Source organism: Apodemus sylvaticus, chromosome 19, assembly GCF_947179515.1.
Source record: "Apodemus sylvaticus chromosome 19, mApoSyl1.1, whole genome shotgun sequence".
Lineage (NCBI taxonomy): Eukaryota > Metazoa > Chordata > Mammalia > Rodentia > Muridae > Apodemus > Apodemus sylvaticus.
The window spans coordinates 9,900,247-9,918,838 of NC_067490.1; the positions used below are offsets into that span (position 1 = coordinate 9,900,247).

The 18,592-nt window shown below is 51.9% G+C and overlaps 3 protein-coding genes across 4 annotated transcripts in view; 2 read left to right on the plus strand and 1 right to left on the minus strand.

Moving 5' to 3' along the window:
• The window catches only part of Tspear (thrombospondin type laminin G domain and EAR repeats), a 178,522-nt gene extending 170,155 nt beyond the window's left edge, over window positions 1–8,367 (minus strand). Inside the window, exon 1 of the mRNA XM_052163780.1 lies at window positions 8,283–8,367. Within this exon, the coding sequence (XP_052019740.1) occupies window positions 8,283–8,367 (85 nt within the window). The remainder of the gene's footprint in view (window positions 1–8,282) is intronic.
• LOC127669657 (keratin-associated protein 10-12-like) lies at window positions 4,363–5,130 on the plus strand. 2 transcript variants are annotated; one of them, XM_052163812.1, is made up of 2 exons: window positions 4,363–4,513; window positions 4,586–5,130. In XM_052163812.1, exons 1-2 carry the CDS (start codon window positions 4,363–4,365, stop codon window positions 5,128–5,130), a joined length of 696 nt encoding a protein of 231 aa, XP_052019772.1. The 2 variants fall into 2 exon arrangements, with proteins under 2 accessions (XP_052019772.1, XP_052019771.1); XM_052163811.1 differs by having other exon boundaries at window positions 4,363–5,130.
• A 1,834-nt stretch (window positions 8,368–10,201) lies between the features above and the next one.
• LOC127670126 (alpha-ketoglutarate dehydrogenase component 4-like) lies at window positions 10,202–14,650 on the plus strand. The gene is made up of 3 exons (XM_052164440.1): window positions 10,202–10,314; window positions 14,079–14,245; window positions 14,451–14,650. Exons 1-3 carry the CDS (start codon window positions 10,202–10,204, stop codon window positions 14,648–14,650), a joined length of 480 nt encoding a protein of 159 aa, XP_052020400.1.
• Window positions 14,651–18,592: the final 3,942 nt, after the last annotated feature.

Here is an 18,592-nt window from a genome sequence, read left to right on the forward strand (position 1 = left end):
CCATGACTGTTGTGCGGTTAACACAAACAGCGGGGGCCCTGGCAGACCCTGAGAAGCACTTGGCATGTCTCATCTGCACAAAGGGGACATGTAGCATAATCCCTTCCTTTAACAAAGAGGCAGAGGTCTGCGGGGCGGGATTTGGACACACAGTGTAGTCAGGGAGCAGAGATGGCAATCTTGGGACAGAAGGTAGGCAGACTAGCTCTCAGAAGTCCATGTGCCAACTGGTCTCTGAAAGAGAAAGTGGCCTCAGAGGAGAGAGAGATGCTACAGGGTACCGTGAGGGTGCAGTAAGAATCCTGAGGTGGGGACCACCCAGACCGGCTGAGGTCATCACTTGTCCACACGCTGGTCCTTGAAAAGGGAGCTAAAGAGCTCTCTTGTTAAAAGGAAGCTATGTGGGGACCTGAACCACAGAACACCTAACCAGGAGATAGCTGGGCAGGGCCACCTGGAGCGTGCCTCTGTGTGGGGAGCAGCCCTCTCAGCTAAGAGGCTGCTGTCCTCCCAGAGATTCCTGCAGGCTGGGAACACGCTTGCTTTATGTTCCGACGTGTGTCAAGCTCACACACACAACCAGCCCTGGGTAGCTGTGCAGTTCTTTACCTCCAGGCTGTCAGAAGGCATCTCTGAGAGGACACTCAAAAACAAAAAGATGTAAGCCCCGCCCTTCCCAGGAGTCACAGGCCTCCATCTCTGGAAGACCTGTGCTCACATTTCAAGGCCCACAACAGCCCTGACTCCTCATTTAGGCTGTCCTGCTTCCCCATCTGAGTTAACAATGACTGTTCTACCCATGATGCCACTGACAGCACTGTGAGAGCTAGACACCCTACGCTGGAGGAAACTGCACTGGGGAGGAGCCCACTGACCCAGGGAGGAGCCCACTGACCCAGGGAGGAGCCCACTGACCCAGGGAGGAGCTCACTGACCCAGGGAGGAGCTCACTGACCCAAGAAGGAACCCACTGACCCAGGGAGGAGCTCACTGACCCAGGGAGGAGCTCACTGATCCAGGGAGGAGCTCACTGACCCAGGGAGGAGCTCACTGACCCAGGGAGGAGCCCACTGACCCAGGGAGGAGCTCACTGACCCAAGGAGGAACCCACTGACCCAGGGAGGAGCTCACTGACCCAGGGAGGAGCTCACTGACCCAGGGAGGAGCTCACTAATCCAGTGTAGACCTGACCTGTGGGTGTGACCTTCCCCTCTCCTCCTCTCTGGTCAGTCAGTCTGGGTAAACTGAGAGTTGTCACAGTAGGATACAGTCACCCTACCAAATTCTAGCCATAAACAAACACATAAGACTACAGGTGATTGATTTAGTTGGACTCCATTGCCGAGATGGAGCGCTGTGGAAGCAGCTTGGGGGAGGGGCGCCTCAGACAGAAAGACGGGAACATGCCGGTCTCACACAGGATAGAAGTCCAGCTCAGACCAGAGATCTATTTCTCCTTCCTTCAAGAAACTTCAGAATGGCCTGGGAAGAGAGCTCATTGGCCAAGTGCTTCCCTTGTGAGCATAAAGACACAGTTTGAATCCCAGAACCCACATAAAAAATCCAAGAACAGGAGAGTTAGAAACAGAAGAATCCCTGGAGCTAGCTAAGCAGCCAGCCTCACCCACTTAGCAAGCTCCAGGCTGGTAAGAGACCCTGGTAATGACAGAGGGACACACACCACACACACATATATACACATATACATACACATATACACACACATACACAGATACACATGCACACATATATACATATACACACATATACACATGTACACACATATAAAGATGCACAAACACATACATATATATACAAGCACACATACATATACACATGTACACACATATATGCAAACACACACATATATACACGTATACACATACACACATATATACATATGCACATACATGTACACATACATACAAAAACACACACACATACACACACAAACACGTATGCGCACACCATGAGCACAACTTCAAAACAACTAATAAATCCTAATTGCCTAGAGACTGTGTGTTTCTCTACAGATGGGTAAGACACGGATGTTATGAACAAGAAGCTGTGTTTACTATGGGTCAGGATACTTGTGACCTCCAGTTTCACTGTGTTAGCTTGCCTGTTTGTTCCTAAATCTAAGCAGTGCACCTCAAGAACTACTCCAAAATTTCCTTAACAAACAGAAGAGAAGAAACAAAAATAAACTACTACCTTGTGCATTTTACTTAATTTTTAACATTTGCTTAAGTGATTTGCAGGAAAGGTTATAGAAAGTTTCAGGACTGAGGTTTGAGGTTTGAAGAGAGGCATGTATACATGCATGTGTGTGCATGCATGCACGCACGCACGCACGCACACACACACACACACACCCACCACTACACGCAAAGCCACAGGATCATATATACAGTCATTATGTAGACACCTGAGGAAATTCTCTGGGCCACCCCTCCCAATGCCCAAATGTGTAAACCATAGACACTCAACTTCACTCTGGCTGGTCCTGAAGGGCTTTTCTGTGCTGGTGTAGAGAATCTGGCTTTACTCAACTGGGGATCTCTAAAACAGAAGACAAGTACTCAGAGGCTGGAGGCTGAGCTGGCCCCGGGCTCTCAGAGGCGTCACTAAAGTTCCTAAATTCAGTCTCCGGACAGCTCTGTTTCTGGGCCTGCAATGAGAAGCAGGCTTCTCCACTCACAGTGGCCAGGAAGGGGGAGAGCCGAGATGTAAAGAAAGAGACAGGGCTAGAGAGAAGGCTCAGCGGTTAAGAGCACTGACTGATCTTCTAAAGGTCCTGAGTTCAAATCCCAGCAACCACATGGTGGCTCACAACCATCTTGTAATGAGATCTGATTCCCTATTCTGGTGTGTCTGAGGACAGCTACAGTGTACTTACATATAATAAATAAATAAATCTTTTAAAAAAATGTCTGTACCACCACACTAAAAAGAAAGAAAGAAAGAAAGAAAGAAAGAAAGAAAGAAAGAAAGAAAGAAAGAAAGAAAGAAAGAAAGAAAGAAAGAAAGAAAGAAAGAAAGAAAGAGACAGCCGGGAAAATACCCCCCTTCAGTGGCTGCCTTGGTTCCCACAGCAGATACCCTTCACCAACACCGGCATCTGGGAATCATACTTCTTTGGAGGGACACTTCATATTGACAACACAGCAGTCATGAGGATGGATCCTACACACGTGTATCAAATGACAGAGCCCTGGGAGGCCCACAACGAAGACACCCCACACACACACCTCACACAGACCACCACAGTTGGAACTGTCAGCCCAACCTCTGCCCATTCCAATCTGGTTTTGCCCTAATGGGCTGCTTCCCTCAACCTCCTTCATGAACAGTGCATGGCGGGTCACATGGTCCCCAGTGACTTTCATCCCCTTCTGAAAGACCTGTCTAGGATTCCAACACCTCTGTGGTGAAGGTCCTTTAGAGAATCCCTGAACAATGACCATGGTCAGTGAGGTGGGCTCCACACATAGCTCCTCGCGGGCGCCCTTGGATAGAGTTCTAAAGCCAACAGTGAGGAGCCATGCAGTGGTTACGAGGAGTCCTCAGGGATGAGGAGAGGGGCGCGCTCTCCACGTTCAAGGGCAGCCTCAGCCTTCTGTCATGTCAAACTTCAGATAGCCACAGCTACCTCAAATCTAGAGCCAAGTGTGTGCTGACACAGTCCGTGTCAGAAGGGGCGTGCCTCCATGAAACAGCTGCGTCTTAAGCATGGGCCTGCCCCAGCCTTCTTTCTCCCTTCGCCACCCAAAGCAGGGATAGCAGTGAGCAGAGGAACAGCTGGCCATATGCCACTGAGTCTTCTGCGTGAGTGTCTCCAACCAGGCCAAACTGAGAGGAGAGCCCACCGCGGTCACTGGAATCAGCCCCGCCCTCTACAAGGACTCGATGACAAACTTAAAAGAGAAAGGGGCAGACATGGCCAACTCACAGCACTCAAAAATGGTTGGACATCTCAGAGGCACAGATCCAACTACTCTGCCAAGAGAGCCCAGACGCACCCCTGGCCAGCGCTGTCTCCCACCATGATCTCCTCTTCATCTGTCCCTGGCTCAACACAATACAGGTCCAGGACATTTACAAGCAGGGTAGCATCTTCCGGCACTCTCCAGGAACCAGCGCCAAACACTAACAAGGAAGGAGCTTCTGCGCAGGGCTGCCTATACCAACAACACACTGTGTGCAGAGTATAAAAGCAAACAACCAGCCCTCACACTCACACACACTCTCTCTCTCTCTCTCTCTCTCTCTCTCTCTCTCTCTCTCTCTCTCACACACACACACACACACACACACACACACACACACAAACCCTCACAGCTCCTACCACACCTGCCCACCATGGCCGCCTCCACCCTGTCCGTCTGCTCCAGTGACCTGAGCTACAACAGCCGGGTCTGCCTGCCGGGTTCCTGTGATTCTTGTACCGACTCCTCCTGGCAGGTGGACGACTGCCCAGAGAGCTGCTGTGAGCCCTGCTGCTGTGCCCCCAGCTGCTGCCAGTCCAGCTGCTGTCAACCCAGCTGCTGTGTTCCTTGCTGTGCCCCCAGTTGCTGTGCCCCAGCCCCCTGCCTGACCCTCGTCTGCACCCCAGTGAGCTGTGTGTCCAGCCCCTGCTGCCAATCCTCCTGCTGCACACCATCATGCTGCCAGCAGTCTAGCTGCCAGCCAGCTTGCTGCACCTGCTCCCCCTGCCAGCAGCCCTGCTGTGTGACCCTTTGCTGCAAGCCTGTCTGCTGCACACCCATCTGCTCTGGATCATGCTGCCAGCAGTCTAGCTGCCAGTCCTCATGCTGCCAGCCCTCCTGCTGTGTGCCTGTCTGCTGCAAGCCTGTGTGCTGCACCCCCATCTGCTCTGGCTCCTCCTCCTCCTGCTGCCAGCCCTCCTGCTGTGCTCCTGTGTGCTGCAAGCCTGTGTGCTGCAAGCCCTGCTCCAGCGTGTCCCTGCTGTGCCGCCCTGTGTGCAGACCTGCCTGCTGTGTGCCCACCTCCTCCTGCTGTGCCTCCTGCTGCCAGCCCAGCTGTTGTCGCCCAGCCTCTTGTGTGTCCCTGCTGTGCCGCCCTGCCTGCTCCAGACAGGCCTGCTGTGGCCAGAAGTCCAGCTGCTGAGGGCCCTGTCCTGCTGGGTGTCCAGGAGCACAGTGACTTGCAAGGGCTGTATGTTTTGGCACCAGCATAACAAGACACACCCCAACAGCTGATGCCCGCCCAACCCCCACCCCCACCCCCACCCCCACCTGCAGCTTCCTGCAATGCCTGGTAGCTCCCACCAGTAGTTCCCAGAACACCTCTGCTTTCCCCAGTGCATGTCTGGCCCTGCCATTAATAAACCTCTCTTCCTGGCCTTTGAGCGTCTTCCTCTTCCTGCCTCATGCAAGAGTCATGGATACCCTGGGAGCTCCAGGTGAGCCCCAGGACTTGGGAGTGTCTCCCCTCTGGTACCAGTATAACACGACAGCCCCCACAATGCCACACCCCACAGCTGGTGCCCACCCGCAGCTTCCCCAGTGGATTGTGGCTGGTAGCTGTCGGCTGGATGAGTCCCGGGCAAGAGAGCCCCGCCTCCTCAAGCCTCAACATCTCTGGTTGACTGGGACAGGAGGGCCAGCAGGGGGTTGTCACATACTAAGCATGGTGCCTCCTGAGCAGGCTTTGTACTGCTTCCCACAGGTGGGAAGGAAGGTATCAAGGAGAAAGAAACCAGAGGGCGAGGGAAGCTTTATCTACCCTCTGGGGTCTGGGGCCTGAACCTGCTCTGGCTGTCTCTCTCTCCTTGGGTCAATTTGCATGTCCCCCTGCATCTCCAGAGCCCCAATCATGACAGGCCCTCTGGGCTGCAGCCGCATTCTAGCCTGCTGTCCCTCTCCACTGTCACACCAAGCAGGATCCTCTGAGCTCCGAGCCCTACCTACTCCGCCCATGCAGGAGACCCGGGGGTGAGAGTAAGCAGGCAGGCAGGCTGTAAAACCCAGGAAACTGAGACGCCTAACACCCTAGGAGGCTCCAGAGATCTCTCAAGTCCTCAAGAGGCTTGGACCATGCCCAGTGGGGAGAGGGCCCTGTGGAAACTCTGCTCCTGCGCACACACCAAGCCCTCCCGCTTTCTAAGGCTGTTTAGGCAGGCGGCACCCTACTGCCTCCCACTCTCCTGGGGACCCTCCTATTAAAGAGAGGGCAGAGATGTCAGTTCCCACTAGGAGTCAGAACACTCTTGGGAGTTCACTCACCTGGTATCTGCAATGTCCCCTGTCTGTGACAGAATCCCTACCACAGACTATTCTCTATAGTATCTGAGACCAGTAACCTGCGGATTCCCTGCACGCTGCTGGCCGCCTGCTGGAGAGTGAAGCTGTAGGCCCTTTTCTCAGAAAGTCCCCAGAACACAGACTACTAGACCCCCACACACACAGGGACAGGTATGAGGATAGTGACTGGAGATATTTCGTACCAGACCCTCATCTTGTCACCTCAGTAGCAAGGGAAGCACCAGGAAGCGCTGACAAGGGGCTCCTTGGATCACTTCTAAAGCCAACTGTCACAGGTGTGAGGGCTCTCACCACACTCATGGAAGCCTGCTTTCCCCAAGCTTCCTGCCTGCTGTGACCCTGCCCGTTAACCACCAGTCCCAGCTCCGTGGTGCTTCCTCCGTGACCACAGATGTGAGTCCAGGCAGTTGAGGCCTCCCGGTTTCCCATCTGTTGGGCAGGGCAGCCCAGGCCAGGGGAAGGCAGAATGGAGCGGCGCACCTGTGTCTTACATCAAAGTTCAGGGCTGGCCAATGCTCAACACAGAGTAGAACCGGAGGGACTTAAAACTGGGCCAACCTCACCGGCCTCCCAAGCCCCTTCTCCTGCAGCGCCATAATACCAGCCTGACATTTTATGTTTCCTCCTTGGTTCGCCGTATTCATAACTAGGTCATCTTTTAACTATTCGAAACGCACCTTCAGGGGAGAGGAGGCGGGCTTTATAAATAACCTTTATTATCACTCTTCAGGTCGGCTGTGTTCCCCCGGGCTCAGGGAACAGGAAAGTACATGCTTGTGACTCATTCCAGGCCCCGGAAGCATGGCCGTCCTCACAGCTCCCAGCCAGGCCTGCACAGGGGGCTCCTGGGGCTCCTTCACACGCTCACTCCACAACGCAAGGTGGCCCCGCATAGGAGGTGGGGAGGGGGGCACCCAGATGCCATCCCTCAGAGCCAGGGGATTTTGTGTGGTGACAACTGACTTAGAAGCTCCACCTTCAAAGCCATCCCTGCAGGTGTGGCTGGAGAACAGGGAGGAGGGGCAGGGGCTTCTCTTCTGCCTCAGATCCCCACAGGCGGCACTGTATCAGGCCCCAGGGCCTTGTCACCAGCTGCCTGTGATGGAGCGGCCGCTGGAACTTACAGCCAGTCACTTCTAGGTAGTTAGGTCATAAACTGCATGCACCGTTCACACGGGTCAGTGTTCCAAACCCGATCGCAGGGTCACCCCCTGCCTTGTCATTACATGAAGGAGCCCCACACTTCCTGGCAACCCAGTAGAAGGCATGCACACGAGAACACAGCCACTGTCACAGCAGAACCTCTTGTCCCTGGGATCCCTACCACCGACTTGCAATCCCTCAGTAAGTCCAGCTACCAGATCCAATTGTCCTGTATCTTCATCCCAATTAGTTGTGACTTGATAATTAGAATCTCTTGTGCCAGGAACCCTAAGGCAGGATGTCATGGTCACTGGTGTCCCCAGTGGCCTCCCTTAAGAGGAGAAAGAGGCCTGCAGTCGGCCCACCGTGGGGAGCCCCAGGCTGAACCCAGGTGTGGATTGTGGGTGTGTTTCGGGCTGGGCCTGTGTTTTCTTCTTCAACTGGGGACAGAGCCAGGCCCGTGGCGGCCCAGAGCTTTGCTAAGTGCAGGTTGGATAGCTCATCTCTATGCCAGGAGCCCGAGGGCCGGGGACTTCATTCCTGGAGCAGGTGCCTGGCCTTCCCCAGCAGCCAAGCAGGTAAGCACTTGCGAAGCCTGGATGGCTGCAGTGAGCGCTTTGAAACTTGAAACTCCTCCCATCTCTAGCAGCTTAGAGAAACCTTTTTATTGTGACTGCCTGGGCTGCCCCCTCTACTGTATCTCCCCCGTCCCCCATAACTGTCCAGGTCTCTAAGAAGCCAGCCTCTTACCACACACAAGTGACCTGGTGTCAGGAAGTGGCAGGTCGAACCCCATTTCTCTCCAACTCCACCAAAAGATGTCCTACCCATGTCCCCGTGTGGTCACCTTACCTGTGCATGGCTCCCAGGGCCGGGCACCACGACTGGGGGTACCCAGAAGCAAGAGCACCGCACAGAACATCAGCAGGGCAGACATGAGGGGCTCGGGTCCCAAGATCCATCCAGGGGCTCCACACGCCTGCAGAGAGGCAGCCAATCCTAATTCCTTGCAGGGATGGGGGGCAATTCTAGACCCCCAGGTGGTCACAGTGATGAGCCCATGTTCCTCTCTGCAGGAGGGCAGAGGTGGTCCTGGCTGCAATGACAGCCCCCAGCTGTTCTGTAGTAGGAAAAGGCGGGTGGCCCTGGCAGGCTGAAGCGTCAGCTGCAGGCAAGGGCTTATCTCTCCTCTTCCCCGCTGGGCTTGAGTCCCGTGTGCAGGTGACAACGGTATCAATCTTCAGGACTGGGATTAGTCATTGGCAAAGCTCACACTCCTGAAGGAGGGACAGAAATAGATCCTTCGCGGAGCGCTGAGAGCAAACCAGAAAAACTTAGAAAACCAGTTTTTCCTGGGTGCAGATGACAGCGGCAGCGGCGTGCTGCTGAGCGGGACTCTGCGCAGGTGACCTTGGCAGACCTGCAGCTACCGATAGGGACAGGTGTTCTGACGGTCCACCTCCTGCTGTCTTGGGGAATCCCAGACAGGTCCCTTGCTCTCACCTGGGGAGCGTGTTCCCAGAGGTTCCAACGCGCAGCAGGGGTCAGCCTTAGGTCCCGCAGAAGGTCAGATTCTCTGTTCTGTGCTGAGATGAGAATCAGTCTTAGAGGAGATAGTGACAGAAGCAAGTCTCCTGCCCTGCCCGGTCCCACGCCGTCCCCAGGAGGGCCGGCTTTGAGGAGGGCTTTTTATCTGGTGCCCAGCCCTCAGAGGGTGTGTGGGTTTGTCAACTGTTGGCTCCAGGAATTCCCCTGTGGGGGGAGCCATCCTTAAAGAGAGCTGTTCCAGGGGAAAGTGGCTGTGCAGAGGGCGCCTTGCCCATGTGTTCAATTCCCTGAGGGATGCTTCTGACTAGGCAGGACCCCCCCCCCTTTCACAAGCCCCTCAGACACACGGTTTTCCCCCAGAATGTCCCAACTCAGAACTCAGGCAGAGCCTGACACCATGAGTGTTTGTTTGCAAATGGAAGACCATTTCGTGTGTATGGGGAGGGTGGAGGGTTAGCAAGAGGGTGGGTACCACAAAACAGAGAGGGAGAGAGAACAAAGATGGATGGGGAAGAGAGAAAGAGGTAGGGGAAAGGCGGGGCTCAGGGTCCTGGCAGTGTCTGATTCAGTTGGTGTTTGCAAGCTCCAGACCCTGAGATTAGAGAGACAGAAAGACAGGAGACCAAGGACGGAGCTGGGTGAGAGGGAGAAATGGGAGGGGGCGGCACAGGGACGGAAGAGGAAGAAGGGATGGTCTGCAGAGTGCTGGAGAGTCTGTCTCCGTGCAGAGGATGTGTGTTCTGGCCTTCCCTTCTTCCTGGAAACCCTGATCTGCCTGCCGTTTACGGCCTGGTGATGAGGTTTGTGGGCTTGTGGTGACTAAGGATAAAGAAATCCTCGAAGAGGTATTTGTTGTACATGGCTACCCTCTACCTGGCCCAGGGGAGCTTTTGGGGGTAAGTTTCTTTACTCCTGGACTCAGTGCCCCTCCTTCCTGGTGGGACTTATGGAGTTGGGGGGGGGTGTTGAGGGAGGGTCCCGATATTCCTACCTGCTATGAGCTTATATGGAGCCCACTTCACCGTGACCCTAACCATCAAAGGAAAGATGTGTGGTTGTGCAGGGGAGCAGCAGCCTGGTCTGAGGGGAGAGGAGGGGGCAGCCTGGGAGGGGGAGGGGGCAGCCGTCTGAGGGTGGGAGGCAGGGGGGTGAGGGAAGCAGCCTGGTCCGAGGGTGGGAGTGGGGGAGGGGAGCAGCTTGGTCTGAGGGAGAGAGTCGACGTCATGCAGTCTCCTTCCCAGCTGAGGAACACTTTGTTCTGCACCAGGGCCCCTCCCAGCCCAGCTGCAGGTAGCGGTGGTAGCCAGCAGAGGTACACCCTGGGTGGAGTATGGAGGTGAGTGACTTCTGCAGGACAGGCAGCTGGCACCTGTGCAGGGTCACGGGGTTGCAGAACTGGCGTGCTCCATTGCAGCCAGCTGCCCTCCGACTCCTTCCCTTCAATGAGACAGTGTCAGTTTTTTTGTTGTTGTTGTTGTTTTTTAACAGCCTGACTTAAGGAATTAAAATTATGCTCCCTTGGGAAAATCCCACCTTGTTAACATTTGCTGTAGTCCTACACCCCTGTTGTGGGCAGTGGGCAAGAGTTTGTTATTGGAACTATTGTGAGAAACTCCACAATAGCTAGCTACCTCAGAGTGGGGGGCTGACTGTGAGACGCCAACACACCATAGGAATCTCTGAAACTCCACATCTGGGAATTGTGTGACCACAGATGTGACCTGGAGAAAGCAGCAGGTCTCAGGCATGCCAGCGCCTAAGCCCTCCGTGTTGTCTTAGGAGAGCCCAAGCCTCTGTGTGCAGCCGGAGACACTGGTAAGAAAGACAAATGCTCAAGTTTCTTCCCCGATTTTTTTCATCAGGTTCATTTTGCAACAGAAATCACTTCCCCTACATTACATGAAGCAAAGAGTCACTGACACAGACCAAGAGCAACACAGCTGGGGGGGGGGGGTAATATATCAGAGATGTCTGTGATCGGCCTGAACCTCACACAGTTCACCCACACCTGAGCTCCCTGCCTGTTAACAGATCTCACAGGCCAGAACAGCCCAGCCCAGCCCAGTGGAAGAAGAAAACTTCCCAAGAGGTAGAGATGTAGCTCAATTGATTGAGCAATCGCCTAGCCCCCTACCTAGGTCAATCCCTGGCATCCCGTAAACCAGATGTAATGGAGCACTTCTGTAATCCAGATATCGTGGAGCACTCCTGTAATCCAGATGAAGTGGAGCACTCCTGTAATCCAGATGTCGTGGAACACTTCTTTAATGAAAATGTAGTGGAGCACTCCTGTAATCTAGCTGTCATGGAGCACTCCTGTAATCCAGATATAGTGGAGCACTCCTGTAATCCAAATGTCATAGAGCACTCCTCTAATCCAGATGTTGTGGAGCACTCCTCTAATCCAGATGTTGTGGAGCACTCCTCTAATCCAGATGTCTTGGAGTACTGCTGTAAGTAATCCAGGGACTCAGGGAGGTGGAGGATCAGGAGTTCAAGGTCTTCCTCATCTAGCTACACAACATGTTTAAAGCTAGCCTAGGCTATTGGAGACCTTGTTGGTTAGGAAGAAAGAAAAGAAAGGAGGGGGAGAGAAAGGAAGGAGGAAGAAGAGGAGGAGGGAGGGAGGAAAGGGTCATTAGTTAGATCACAGACCCTCTCTCTGCCTTTCTCCCTCCCCCAGAAATCAGGTCATGTCCCTGTGACACAGTCTGTCTGTGTCAGAGAGATCTGGCTTCTTCAGGGGAAGCAAACCCAGCCTCTCCACTAGTCAGCATATTTTTCTTTAAGATGTAACAGGTCTTGAGATGCAGCCTTCACAGTTGCCACGCCTGCCTGCCGGGCTCAGTCTTCCCCTGCAGCGAGGAGCCCAGTGTGCGGCCCATCTGTTACAGCTCCCGATCTCTACCCAAGCATCACCTGTGCTGCGTTATCCTCCCGTGAGCTCTACCGCCATCCATTCCATGATGGCTGCTTCCTCTGCCAGGATCATGCTGGCACGGCTTGATGAAATACATATGCACTAGCTCTCCTTTTCAAAAATGTACCTACCAGAGCTGAGGAGATAGCTTCGTCCGCAAAGCGCCTGCCTTACAAACATAGACTGGTGACAATCCCCAGAGCCCCGATGGAGGGGGCTGGGTATAGTCCATGGGTATAATAATCACAGCCCTGGGGAGGCAGAGGGAAGCATATAGATCTCTGGCCTCACTGGCCGGCAGCCTTGCTTACTTCCAAGTTCCAGACCAATTAGAGACCCAGTTTCAAGGAGGGGGGGAGTAGATAGTGCCCAAGAAATAACACCCAAAGTTGTCCTTCACATGAGCACACACACACATACACACACACATGTGTGTGCACATATACATACACACAAATGTATCAGCAGCCAGGTGTGATGGTGCCTGTCTTTAACCCCAGCATGCGGAAAAAATAAAACAAGAGGATTCTACGTTCAAGACTAGCATGGACTACAGAATTGAGTTGCTAGCCTCAAGTACAGTGAGACCTTGTCTCAAAAACTAAAACAAGTATTAGCAGGATTCCCCTATATTCTTCTTCATACAAACTTTAAAAGCCATTGTCCCCATAGCTGGGTGTAATAGCACACACCTGTACGTAGTACAGCTATTTGGGAAACTGAGGCAGGAGGATCACTTGAGCCCAGGAGTTTAAATGCAGCATGGCCAGACTCTTGTCACAGAAAAGAAAATCCTATTTAAAACTCCCAAACCAATGTTAAATAGTAAGCAAGGTATCGCAGGAATTGGGCTGGGGAGATGGCCCAGCAGATAAAAATATCTTGCTGCGTAAGCAGGAGGCTCTACATTCAGACCCTTACTGTCAACATGTGTCTGCACGCCTGAGGTCCCAGCCCTGGGGCACAGAGACGGGAGGATTCTGGGAGCATGTGGCCAGCTAGTTTGCCAATAAGTGAACTCATTCAGGGATAATGTTATCCTTGTTGTAAACATAATTTCTTTGTGTGTATGGGATGTGGTGTGTGTGCGTATGTGTACACAGCATGTATATATGTATGTGTATGGTCTATGTATGTTGTATGTGTGCTCGTATACACATACATACATATACATATATACATACACATATACATATATGAAATTATATTCTTGCACATATTTACTATTTCATATTTTTGTTTTCTGGCCGTGCTACTTACAGTTTGTCACAGCATCATCTAATTTATAGTGTTTTTTTGATATCCAAGTTTCTCCCCAAATGTATATTAAAATGTCTTATGCAGATGAGGTTTTACAGACCGCTTACATTTTCTCCCTAGCCTTGATACTTGGCTGTTATATAGCTTTTCCTTTCGGGGTTTTGGTTAGTACACGTATGCATATTTTGAGTGTACAGGCTCAGTCTTGCTTTCTTTTCTCCCCCATGGAGTGTATGTTTTTGCCAGCAGTACCTACACAGCAGTCTACACTACTGCTGTGTGTTGGGCGCTGACGTCAGTTTCATTTCTCCTTGGAACTCTGGTTGTATGTGTCTTAATGACATGTTGTTAAGTGCGTATGTGTTTTTGATTGCTATATCCTCTTGGAATCCATTGCTCTCTGAGTCCTCTTTCTCAATGAAGACACACATACATACATACATACATACATACATACACACACATACACACACATACATATACATACACATACATACACACATACACACACATACACACTCATACACACATACATGCACACACATACACACACATACACACACATATACACACATATACACACACATACACACTCATACACACATATATGCACACACACATACACACACATACATACACACATATACACACATACATATACACACATATACTCACACATACACACATACACACATGCACACACACATACACACTCATACACACATACATGCACACACACATACACACATGCACACACATACACACATACACTCATACACACATACATGCGCACACACATACACACACACATGCACACACACATACACACACACACACACACACACAGTCAACCAGCTCTGCCTAGGCCTCTCTCCATCACAAGGCATCTGATGTCCCTGTCACTTGTCTGTGCTTCACAGACCAGACACCAACATGCAGATTCCCACCTCACAACAGTACCACGAAAGCCTATACAGGGGAAAGATGGCTTCTGCGAGCAGGGTGGTGCAGGGAGTGAAGCCCCCTGCTCCATCAATACGGGTCTCTAACAGGAGAGACGGTCCTGGGCTGGAGAGACGGCTCAGCGGTTAAGAGCACTGGCTGCTCTTCCAGAGGTCCTGAGTTCAATTCCCAGCATCCACATGGTGGCTCACAACCACCTATATAATAAGATCTGGTGCCCTCTTCTGATGTGCAGGCATAATGGATGTAGAATACTGTATACTAAATAAATAAATCTTCAGAGAGAGAGAGAGAAAAAGAGAGGGAGAATCCTAAACTCAGGGCCTCAGAGGCTTTGGGATCTACTGCAACACCCTCCTTGTCCTCTGTCAATTCACAGCATTCTAAAGGAAGCCCGTCCCCAGGTTTCCTGATGCATCAGGGGCCACCAGACACTGCAGATCGAATAAAAACATTATCTCGGAAACATAGAAGGAAACCCATGTCTCAAGAGAAAATGGAATTTACCCAGCGTGGAAGTCCAGAGTGATCGTCCTGGCTGCTGTTTGTTACCAGACAGAAGCATTATCTTCACAATAAAGGACTTCCAAAACGTCAAATGAGAAATCATATATTAAACAACCTTAATCAATACCCTGTGAGCAGAGGAAGTGTAGAAAGCCCAGGTGGTCACTTGTAGGCCCTGCTCATGTATCTTCGTCAGCTTCCCCATACGGTGACTGGTACACTTATTAAAGTCGACATTTTTAAATGAAAAAAAAAAAAGAACCAATATAAGGGCTGTGGTTTGGGAAGTTGGGAGACATTTGACATCGCCCTGAAATAGTCCAACATGGTGCATACGCCCACCCATCGTGAGGCCCTAGAGGTTCAACAGTGAACCATGTGTAAAATGAGTCTGTTGTGCTCCCCGAATACGAGACTGCACCCCAATTTCCTACCCTAAGCTCATCTTCGCCCCACGCCTCTTTATCACTGGATTAGAAGGGGAGGTACCATGCAATATTGTCCCAACCCCAGTGGAAGGAAAGGGACAAACTCCAGACTCTTGGGAGTGACATCCAGGCTTCCAGGATCCAGGACGCTGTACTACCAGCCCGTGAGAAGCAACCCTAGGACGAGGCTTGTAGATCGAGAAGGAGGGTGTGTTCTGAAGTTTGCTAATATGATGGTGAATTTTGCATTGGGTGGTGTTGCCATAGGACTCTGATACTTGGTCCAGCCTGCCCAGATACTGCAGTAAAGGGATTTGCTAGCTATGTGGGTGTGCCCCATCCAATCCACTAAAAGGCAAAATTTGAGCTCCCCCCCAAAAAGGTACTTCTTCCAGACTCCAGCTGTACCACCAACTCTTTTCTCCCCGCCCCCCACCCCTGCACCTCAACCACCCACCCCATCTCCAGCAGCAGTCTGGGCTTGCTACCCCGCCCCACCCCCACCTCAGTCACATGAGTCAATTCCTAAAATAAACACCTCTCCTGTCTAGAGGAGCACCCGTCCATATGTGTGCATGTGCCTGCATCTGCACAGGGGCACACACACCTGTCAGCTCTGCTTGTCTAGAGAGCCCTGATGATCATAGCTTGTAGGAAAGGGGATCTTTAGCTCTAGTCTAAGGCACACCTTCAAAGGATTTGGAGAGAGGTGTGGCCCTGGGAGAGGAGGCCAAGCAGACCCTCTGATTTTTTTCTGAACTGGAGCTTCCCGGTGGTACTAGAGGAAGAGGACTCTCCTACTGTGGTTAATTGAAGCTTAGAACTGTGTTCTGAGTAAGTCCTGGAAAGAGATTCAGTGTCTTTTCATGCCACCGTGCCATCCCTCTTAATAGTCACACTTAAATCTATGTAAAACTCTTTTTTAAGATTTATTTATTTTATGTGAGAACACTGTTATTCTCTTCAGACACACCAGAAGAGGGCATTGGGTCCCATTACAGACAGTTGTGAGCCACCAATGATGGGGGTCCTTCTGCTCTCTAGGTAGGAGTGACTAGCATTAGGTACTTGCTTCTGTTGCCACATTTAGTTCTATAGCACCTCAGGGGATGTCTGTGAGGTTCTTCAGCATGGACAGCCCTTCCCAGGGCTCCGGGAGGGTCACGCTAGCAACTTAAGGAGCAGTCGGGAATTTCCTGTGGTCACTGGACTGCTGCTCCCAGTGTGGAGATATGGGAAGCAGGTGTGTTGTGGTCTGAAGGAAGGTCCATCCCTTTCTTGCCAAGAGAAATGTCCCTGTCCCTACTTTGGGGTTAATTTCTAGAAGTTGGCTGCCTGCTAGAGTTACCATGGCTCAAAGGCTGGGACCCTGTTTTCTGGGACAGCATCCAAAGGCAGCACGGAGAGTGCAGCCCCAGGTCCGGATGCACTCAGTCACTGGCTTTAGCAGAGCTCTTAGACTCAAATCTGCGTGTGTCCCTGAAAGGTGACACACCCGAAGGAGCCAAACTGCTTAACTGACTCTGAAGTTGCCACTTTGGGGCCGGGAAGGCAGAGTCACCCGGATCCACACTTGTGCAGTAGGGAGGACAGATGGTGAGGCAGGAGCGGTGCCAGAGGCCACCCTGCCCGGGGTCCCACATTCATTTCCGGCTTGCGAGGCCCCTGGGTCCCCTCCAGCAAAGCCCGCTGCACGAAGCATGTTCTTAAAATTCTTTGCAGATTAACCCGCATTACTGGGAGCCCCATAAAAGCGCCTGGCGGCTCGCGGTGCTTTCCCCGGCAGGCGGCCGCGGAGGGCGGCGCAGCTGGCGGGAAGCGCAATTAGGGCGCGGGCGCAGCACTTCAAAGGCTCGGGCGGGCTGTAATTAGCGGCACCGCGGGCGGCGGCCCCGGCCTGCACCCCAACAAAGGGCTACAGTTGCCTGAGTCACCCGGGCGAAGAGAGGCCTGGGGCCGGGGAGCGCTCCTGCCAGACGCATCCAGCAAGCCCATGCACCCCTACCCATCTCTCCAGGGTCAGCGGGTCTGCAGGGAGGAGGAGGAGCCTGGCTGGAGGAGGGCCCTGCCAGGTCCAAGCAGCCACACCTTGGTTTGAGGTCACTGAGATCTGGCTGAACGGCCAGACATCTGCACGGGAAGAGGACGGAAAAGAGTTGTCTTGACTACCAGGGGGAAGACTAGACAGCTGGAACCACTTGTTTGAAGCTGCCAGAAGGACTTAGCCAAGAACAGAAAGGGGCTGCAGCTGACCTCGGCTGGACCTGAGCATTGGGCCCCTGCAGAATATTACCTGACAAGGTTTTCACATTGGCTTTCTCAGGACTCTGGGTATATGTGTCCCTGGCAGCCAGTGTCCCAGGACAGAGGGTGAGTGTGTAGTGTTCTGGAAGGGATCCCTAGAAGGTCCAGGGAGGATGGACACACTTCTGTATTCCCTGGGGATCCATCCTTCAGCAACTCATTGTTTTCTTTCTAGATAGAAGGCAAGACTTATTTGTGAATATGGGCTACTTTCCTTATGTTTTCTCTACTCTTTAAAACAACAACAAAAACTTTTTTTTACTGTGATGCTTAACATTTATTGCAACCTTGCAATAATTTTATTAACCTTAAATAAATTTATTATCCACCCAGGCAGACAAACCTCTGGGCATGTCCATGAGGGTAAGAGACCTACTCTGAATGTGGGAAGCCCTATTCCCTGGGTTGGGGTGCTGTACTGCAGAGAGAGAGAGAGAGAGAGAGAGAGAGAGAGAGAGAGAGAGAGAGAGAGAGAGAGAGATGCCAGGCAGTTATGGCACAAACCTTTAATCCCAGCATTCTGGAGGCAGAGGCAGGAGGATCTCTGTGAGTTCAAGGCCAGTCTGGTCTATAGAGAGGGCATTTTAGGACAGCCAGGGCTACAAAGAGAAACCCGGTCTTGAAAAACAGAGAGAGAGAGAGAGAGAGAGCCCAGAATTCATTCCTGACTGCTAAGGTGTATGACCAGGTACCTCCTGTTCCTGTTGCCATAGCTTCCTGACATCACAGATTGTATATTCTAAACTGTAGCCAAGATAAACCTTTCCTTTTAGGCTGCATGTGTCGAGTTGTTTGTTACAGTAATTAAAAAGCGAAAACAAAACCAGTAACAACCACAAAAGATCTAATGTACTAGTCAGTGGATCAGAGCCAAGGCAATAAGCCAGTGTTAACCCCATCATCCCTATAAATGAGTCTAGTGTGGTCACATCCACAGGTCTATAGGTTCACAACTTCAGCTTAAGAATGTAGGGATGTATAGTGCCGCAGCCGCCAGTTTAAAACCATGACCACAGCAAAGAGATACAAAGAAGCTATTTAGAGCAGCAATAGGTGGGTGAGAGCCAGTCTTGGTAAAGGTGTAACATCAGGAGTCAACTCAGCAACTTGAAAAAATGGCAGATTTTACCAGTCCTGCTGTAAGTGGGGAGACCTTGGAAGGTGGGTCGGTGAGGATGGGAACCCTGGGCTGACTGAATCTCATCACACCTAGGAATACCAATCACCCACAA